This window comes from Aquila chrysaetos, chromosome 5, assembly GCF_900496995.4.
Source record: "Aquila chrysaetos chrysaetos chromosome 5, bAquChr1.4, whole genome shotgun sequence".
NCBI lineage: Eukaryota > Metazoa > Chordata > Aves > Accipitriformes > Accipitridae > Aquila > Aquila chrysaetos.
Genome location: NC_044008.1, coordinates 47,666,094 through 47,674,532, shown reverse-complemented (window position 1 = coordinate 47,674,532; position 8,439 = coordinate 47,666,094). Strand labels below are relative to the sequence as shown.

The 8,439-nt window shown below is 61.5% G+C and overlaps 1 protein-coding gene across 1 annotated transcript; it reads left to right on the top strand.

Annotated features, from left to right (window-relative positions):
• Positions 1 to 4,621: 4,621 nt before the first annotated feature.
• Positions 4,622 to 7,542, top strand: LOC115341292 (collagen alpha-1(I) chain-like). Its single transcript, XM_030014011.1, has 2 exons — positions 4,622 to 5,219; positions 7,349 to 7,542. Exons 1-2 carry the CDS (start codon positions 4,622 to 4,624, stop codon positions 7,540 to 7,542), a joined length of 792 nt encoding a protein of 263 aa, XP_029869871.1.
• Positions 7,543 to 8,439: the final 897 nt, after the last annotated feature.

The window sequence follows — 8,439 nt, the reverse complement described above, 5'->3', positions numbered from 1 at the left end:
GAGAAACTTCCCGTTACCCGGCCTGGGAATGGGCGCCGGGAGCCCCACGGCGCTGCGTCCCGGCTCTGGCTGGGGTCCCCCCTGCGCCTAAGCTCTTGTCCCGTGAGCCCCCTCCCGCCCCCCGAGGTCCCGCTGGGTCCAGCCAGGCAATGCGATGGGGAGGGAGAGGGACCCCCCCTCCAGCCCCCGCCGGGGACCCCGAGTGGCCCGGGGGCCGTGCCCGGCGGTGCAAGGCGAGCATATGCCCCGAGGCGCCCAGCAGCCGGACATGCCGCTGGTTTTCTTTTATTTTTTTCCCCCAAAAGAAAGAAAAGGAGGAGGAGGAGAAAGAAAAAGCGAGCCCACCCGCCAGCCCCCCTCGTTAGCTAAGGTGTCTTTATGCTGGAAGAAAGGGCAGATGTGCCTATTGTTCGCCCATTAACAATAACGAACCACGCCGGGCAGAGTGCAGCGTGTGCGCGGCGCCGAGCGGCGGGAGGGACGGGGCGAGCCGAGGCGCGCCGCGGGAGAGCCGCGGGGCCGCGGCCGGGAGGCACCGGGCCGGCAGCGCACAAAGGCCGCCCCGCCTCACGCCCGGGCCGCCGCCGCTTCCCCCCCCCCCCCCCCCCCCCCCCCCGCTCAGCCGTCGGGGCCCGCGGGAGCTCTCGCCCCCCCCCCCGCGGAGCCGCCTGCCCCCTTCGGCCCGGCGAGGCCCGCGGAGAGCAAGCAGGTCCCCGCCGCCGTGGGGCTCGCCCCTGGAACCGGGCGTCCTTTCCACGGAGAGGGGGACGGGGGCTGGAGCACCCGCCCCGGCAAAGGCCCCGCCGGCGGGAGGCGAGGCGAGGGCACACCGCCTCGCTCCGCGGCTGCCCGGCGTGATCCGTGCGGAGGTCTGTGGCGGGGAGCCGTCACCCTCCCTTCGCCCCGCCAAAAGCCCCGAGGCCCCCTTCCTTGGGGAGAGCCAGGAGCCCGCTGCCGGCGGGTGGGAACGGAGACTGGAGCCGGTCCTAGGGCAAGCGTCAGCCCGGGAGCCAGCCGAAATGAAACCCTGGGCTTATTTCTCTCAGAGCCGTTGCCGTGACTTCGTGGCCAAGGCCTGCGGAGGCTTCCCTCGGTGCGAGGAGGAGCGCACCCCTCGGCAGCCCGTGGGGGCTCGCTGCCGCACCGGCTCCGGGAGGCAGCGAGACCCCTCGCCCCGCGCTTTGAGCCCGAAGTACGGCAGCAGCGGCCGAAACGGGGGGTGCCCGGAGGGGCCTGGGCGAGGAGCCCCGCCGCCGAAGCCAGGCCCGGCCCCGCTCCTGCCCTGGCCGCCCCCGACACGACGCCTGCGGGGACGAGGCGTGTGTCCCCCGCCGCGGGGTGCGGGCGTGGGGACCGTGCCCGCCGCCCCGCACCCCCGCCCCGCAGCCGCCCGCGGCGAGCCCCGGAGGGGAGCGGGCGGCATCCGCCGCCTCCCCGCCGCCTGCCTCTCGCCTAGGCGCCGCGGTGTGTCGCGGTCCCCCGTGGGGTGCTGGCGGGGGACCGTGCCGTGGGGGCCTCTGGCCGGGACCGGCCGCGGGCCTGCACGCGTGTGTGCGCGCGTGCCGTCGGTGAGCTAAAACCAGCCCCGGACGTCGGGCAGGCTCGTAGGAAACTTGTAAAATCACGACAACTCTCTGCTAAGCACGTTGCGTGTCCGGCCCTGGAAGCGAGCATCACGAGCTTTTTTTCCTTACAAGTTCAGAATTTCCACGGCGGGTTGGTTTATTTCCTGCAATTAACGCACACACACACACGTATTTGTAAGAATTCAGCGCCATTGAACCACACGTCTCCGAAAGACATCTGTTACTCACCTCCGTTCATTTTCCCTGGGTGCACGAAGCTCCTCCGTATTTTATTCTGCGCTAAAAAATACAGACAGGTCCCGCACAGTTCCTACCCCTCCAGTCACTGCCCCATCCCTAAAGACTTCCACATCTCTCTGAATTTTTGTAATGTTGACGTTAACAGTGTCTCCATTTCCTAAAGCGAGGGATAGATAAGGAAAGGTGTATATCTGCGAAAGAAGAAAAAAGAGGCTCGAAACCTAAATAATGATCTCAGGAAATGTTTAGCATAAAATAAAACAAAATTATCGAGAGCATTTCGAGGCCGAAGTGAAAGGCTGTGATTGTTTCCCAGGCCCAACGCGAGGTGATGTCACGGACCTAATCGAAACATTGTCAGCTTCTTCATTATCAATATCTGTGTACAATTTACAGTTTAATTAAAAATAGTTCATCTCCACGCGTTTAGTGATTAGTTACCAAAGCAAACACCATAGCGGATACAAGTTACTCCCTCGAGTTTGTAGGAAATTACAGCATCAAATTTTTCTTCGACAGAGGAGCGTAAACCCAACCCCAAACAATTTGGAGAGTCCTGCGACACGCCGGCCTCTGTCGGGGTTCAGTTTCTAACCGTAGAAAAGAGTGGCCGCAGATTTGCACCCACCGTCCCCCAGTCCTACACGCGTCTTTTCTTTTTAAATTGTTTTTTTGTTTGTTTTTTTTTTCCTCGTTACTCTTTGGGGGGGGATCCCCACGACGAAGCGGCCCCTAGTGCGCAAAAGCCGCCGCTGCGGAAGAGGGCGCGGGCCCCGGCGGTGCCGCGGCTCCCCGACGGCGCCCGGGCCCGGCTCGGCCGCAGGGTGCCCCGGGCCCCCCCGATGGGCTCGCAGGGGCCGGGGGCTGGGAAGACGAGGCCGGCACGCCGCCCCGCCGCCCCGCCGCCCCGGCTCCCGGCCGTCGGGGGTGCCCGGCCGTGGGCTCCCCTCGGCGCGGACCCCGGCGCGGTTCCCCCGCGGAGCCGCCAGCCCCGCCGGCGGAGGGGGGAGCGCCGGAGAGAGATCATTTCGGTGCGCTAATCAATTACTGCTTGTGCAGTCAAGTACCATATATTTAACAGAATAATCGTTACCGCCCTTAAGTCTTTATTTGATCAGCAGATACTCGGAGCGGACTTAAAACGCAACTTTGCTTGTTTGAATTGCGTTGCGTGTGTGTGCTTTTTAAATCCGAGATAATGACACCATGAAACGGCCGTAATCTCCCGCCTGACGCTGGCAAACACCGCGCGGGCACCGGGGCCCGCCCGGACGGGGCGGCCCGGCCCGGAGCAGCGATCGCTATACGCTGGAGCGGAGCGGACAGAGGGGGTCTGAATGTTTGTTATTATTTTCCTTTTGAAATTATTTTATCTGTTTGGTTTTGTTTGTTTTTTTTTTTAATTGCGCGCGTGTGCGCTGCCGCCGCCCGCGCCCTCCCGTCCCTGCGCGGCTCTCCCACGCCTCCTGCGCGGTGACAGCTTGCGGCACCCGGCTCCCCTCGCACGGGGGAGCGTGTCAAAGGTGACGCTCGAAGGCTCCCAAAGCCAACAGCTGCCGGGGGGGATTAACTTTTCCAGACTTTCCCCCGTCGAGCTTCTTGGAAACTTGCTTGGTGACAAAAACATATACATCTGTCGGGGGCAGGCGGAGAAAAGAGGGCTGCGCCGGCCGGGGCAGGCGGGGGAGGGCCCGGCTTTCAGGGGAAGCTGCGGCGGGGCGGGGGCGGCGGGGGCTCGCTGCGGGTGCCCGCCCGGGGTTTGGGGGGGGTGGTCCCGGCTCCCCCCCCCGCAGCCCTCGCCCCCGGAGCCGGGCTTGCCCCCGAGGGCAGCCGCCGGCAGCCGGGGCGGCGGCAGCGAAGGGCGCGGGGCTCCCCTCTTCTCCCCTCCGGCCGTCCCCCGGGCCGGGTGTCTGCCCGGGCTGGCGGGCGCTGGGAGCGGGGCACCGAGATTGCCCCGCGGGCTGCCGGGCGCTGCCCCGGCCGAGCCGCCGCGATCCCTCTTTGCAGCCGCGCTCTCCCGCACCCCCCGGAGCAAACCGCAGCGCTTGTTAATGAAGGAACTTATGGAAGATTGCAAAACACCGTGAATAATTTAGCATTGTATTTCAGGAAAAAAAAATAGCTTTCTTAAATCATCTCCTCAATATAACTTGCAGACTTACAGTACGGCCCTGGTAAGTCTAAATTTTTAAAGTAGCAATATTCAAAGAGACAGAGATGTCTGTATTAATTATTTATCCGCTGGTGCCTTCCTTCGTTTCTAACTTATTATTAATTAGGCGCCTCTAGTCTTTCGCAGAGAGCTCCACAGAGCCAGTTGCAGCTTTAAATATGAATTAAAAGCAAATCCAAGCTACTGTAATGCGAAAATTATTCCGTGTCTTCTATGGCAGAGATGAATAGCTGCGCAGATCAATACTGTGAAGCTATGCTCCAAACGACAGGGTTATTGATAGCTTATATTAATGATGTTAATGATGGAAAAAGGAAAACAAGAACCCGACCAACTTATAAACTTTTTATCTGCTGAAACCCCGCAATCAAGCGGCCAGGAGCATGAATTAAGGGGGCTGGAGATAATAAGGACATTATTTATGAAACCGGATAAATGACTTCTGATAGTTTGATGCGCTTGAGCTCCACACTGCCGCCTCCTCGCAGGCAGGCTGGGACCGGCCCGGCGCTGCCCCCCGCCGGGGCGGCCCCCCGGGCTCAGGGGGGGTGTGTGATCCACGCGTGACCCACGCGGTGACTGCCGCAGCGGTCTGCACCCCTGTGCTTCAGATCCGGCGAGGATGCCCTGGGAAACCCGCAGACCCCCCCCGCCGCTGAGGGCTGCGAAGGACCCGCTCCTCGGGAGCCCCACCGTCAGCCCGGCCCGGCCGGGGACCCGCGGCAACCTCCCCCCCGCGGCACGGGCGGCCCCGCTGCTCCGCCGGGGCAGAGTTACGGGTAACCGGGGGCAGCGAGGAAGCGCAGCCCCGACCCGCGCTGCTCCTCCCCGGGGAGCGCGCAGGGCCTGCGGCCGCCGCCCACGACGCGCCCCGGACACGCGGGGCCGGGCCGAGCCTTCCCGCCCGCGGAGCGTGTGTGTGCGTGGCGGGGCGGGGGAGCGGGGGCAGCCCCTGCCGTCGGGCCGGCGCTGCCCCGGCTCTCCCGCCCGCAGCGGGCCGGCCCCGGGAGAGGCGCGGGGGGCCCCGCTGCCCCTGGCCCCCACGGGCACGCCTTTGCACCCCCCGAAACAAACCCAGTCCTTGTGCCCAGCCGCGGCCGCTGCGGCGGGGAGAGCCGAGTACGCGTTTTCGCGCAGACCTAGGTGCGCGGACGGCAACACAATAGGGATCAAGAGCGCTTTGGCGAACGCTGTTAAGCCGGTGGGTTATTTAGGGAAAGGTACTGTTAAAATCCCCCGCCGGTTGCTCGGAGGTGATGCTCTGCCAGCGCCCCAGGAAGGGCACCTGCCCGCGCAGGCAGCACGTGGCCCTGAGTTATCAATTAGGGCAGGGACACATTTTAATCAGGCAGGGCTGCTCGCAGCGCCCTGGGTTGCTGCGCTGAGGTCTTTATTAGTTACGTGTACGAGCGATATAGTCGCTCACCTTTTTTTTCTTTTTTTTTCCCCGTTTTCTCCCCCCTTCCCCGGACGCCAGCCCGAGGGCTCCCTAAGCTGTTCCCCTCTGTAATTAATTCGTATTAGACGTTTTTCCGTACGATGCTCTCCCGTGCCTGTCTCAACGCATTTTATAAACCTCTTTGTCTAGATGCCCTCTCAGATACGCACGGTCAAGCTCATAGATAAAATTTTTTCATGCTTTAAAAAGCTGCTGTCTTTAAGCAGTATTTTTTTGAAAAGATTTTTGTAATTCTTGTTTTTAGAAACAGCTTCCGCCAGGAGAAAGTCGCACTTGTTTCCAAAAACAATTCGCAGCAGATAGTGTAGATATCACTTAATTCCTACAGAAATCAATGTGAAAATTAGATTTATTGGCTACTTACATTGTTAAAAATGACAAAGTGCTGCCTTTTATTTTCATAAAACCACGGAAGACCGAAAATCATTTAATAAAGAATCCCACCTAGTTTAATTTCACTGTAGGTCTCTTGCATCGAAACCAATTCTTCGAGCCTCTCCCTCATAAACTTGCCTTCCATTCTAGTATTAAGGACAAAAATAGTATTCTCAAAGAGAGTTGAAACAGTAGCATTTGTTTGATGGCTGAAAAACCTTTCACGCCGTTAGCTGAAGCGGATCGTGTAAATGAAACAGGATCCGCTGTTTCAAATCGTTCGGTATCCCCTATTAGCCCCAAAGGTTTGTTGCTTTCTATTTGTTTTTTTTTTTTTTTTTTTTTTTTTTTAAGCAAAATGCCCCCTTTTAAAACATTTTATTTATTTAGCGTATTTTAAAAAAGGTTGGGGGGGGGGAGAGAAAAAGAGAGAGAGAGGACAGCCTGCCTTTCCAGCGCTTCCGAAGCGGGCGGGCAGCCGGCGTGCGGCGGCCGAGGCGGTGCCGGGGCCGGCGGCGCGGCCGCTTCTCCTCCCGCTACTTGTTGGGTTTGGCTGCGAGGGAACGAAACCGGCGGGCAGGGGCGGCGGGGCGGCCGCGCAATGCCCACCCCCCCCCCCCCCCCCCGCCGGCGGGCAGCCCCTGCACGCCGCGGCCTCGGCCCCGTGCGCCCCGTCGGGCCCGGGGCAGGCCGGGGGTGCGCTGCCTTCCCCCCCCCGCCCGGAGTTACTCCCTGGTTCTGGGCAGGGGAAACGCGGAGGGAGGCGCTCCTGGCCCCGCCGACGGGCACCCCGGCAGGAGCAGGGCCGGAGGGCAGGGAGCTGCGGCAGGGCAGGGAGCTGCGGCAGGGCAGGGGCCCGCGGGGCTCGGGCAGCGCCCGCCCTCCCCGCTCCGCAGCCGCGCAGCACCGCGCCTCTCCGCTCCTAACGCCGCCGGGATTTAGGATTCGCGCCCCGACCGGAGAGAGCGTCGATAAAATTCTCCGTATCAAATGAGCGATCATTTGTTGTGGTTACGTGTTGGGTAATGAAAGATGTTAGCAGGATCAATAAAAATGAAAACACTTTTACTTACATCTTGAATTACTGTTTTAAGGGGTGAGCTGTGGTGGTGCAACAAACCAGAGAAACATTGACAACCATCAAATGTCTTCAAATGAAATCAAAATGAACGCGTGTCACCCTGGGCTCGACCCCGGTCCCCGCCCGAAAGCTCCCCCTGCCCTCGCAGCCAGGGGAGGGCTGAGCCCCCCCCCCCCGGCCGGCCAGGGCCCGGGCCCGGGCCCGGCTCCGCTCGGCGGGGTCATCCCACCACTTCGGCTTATTACTGTTTTGAGAGGAAAACTCTGCCACCTTCGGGGCGTCTAAAGGTCAAATAACAGGTCGTAGCCCGAGGCAAATGGGAATTTTAGAGAGACGAGGAGCCAGCCAGCTCCACGGCATCCTAAAAGCTTTCCCTTAGCTGTCGCTAAATAATAAAACATCTACGTATCCCCATCATTTATTCCTGCGCACAGCGACACGGCAGACACACGCTCAGGCACCCGTGCGACCGGTCTCTACAGCGCACGAACCTGCGGAGGAACCAGCCCGCAATCGATTCCCCCGATCCGCGATAGCCGTAGTGCGGCTGTTGATCCCAACTGAAATAAAAGCGGGGCCCTCGTTAGCAGAACGTTATCGGGATCGATTTCGGGGACATTCACGGTGAATTTAGCGAGGAACAGCCCCAAACATGGAGGCTGGCAGAGCTCCGGGACCGCTCTCGCCTCGGACGCGCCTGCGGGCTGAGCCTGCGCCGGGCTGCGCGGCGGCGGAGCGGGCGCGGACGGTGACGCGGGGCTGGAGGGGCAGACGGCGAGCGAGCCGGCTCCGCGCCTGGCCCCGCGCGGGGGACCGACCGACCGACCGACCGACCGCGGCTCCGCGGGCGCGGAGGCGCCGGGGGAGGCTCCCTCCCCGCCGGCGCGCACCGCGTTGCGCGGGCGCGGGGAGGCTGCGGGAGCCGCACGGCATCCGCGGGGCCCCCGCTCCGCCGGCGGGGCTGCCGCCCGCCCGCCCGCCGCCGCCGCTGCGCGCCCGCGCCGCTGCGCGCCCCGCCCCGCCCTGCCCGCGCGGCCCTCCGCCCGCTCCGTGCCCCGCTGGGCACGCTTACCCCGCCGTCCGCCGCACGCCGCCGGGACGGGCATCCGATGCGGGCTCGCCTCCTAGATTTGCCCCCTAGGAGGAGAAAAACAAAAATAAAAAAAAAAAAAATCTACCTGCATAATTTCAAATGAGAACGAGAAGAAGAAAAAGAAGAAGAAAAAAATGCAACCGCCGCGGCTGCCACGCCAGTCCCGTTAAAAAATAAAGCACCAAACCCTCACAAGGTGTAGGAGAGATCTTTTATTGGACCAACTTAAACGCAAGAATTTACAGCCAGAATTACACGTTCTTCATCAGCCCAACATGCACCAGAGGCAGAGGCACAGGCAGCAATTTGTGTATTCCCTGGGTCTGCAGGAGCTGAGATGGTTTTGGTGGAGGAAGGGGGTGGGAGAGAGGACAGACCCTCTTTCCCCCCAAAGAGCCTCAGTTTGTGGCTTAGGTAAAAACAAAAATAGGA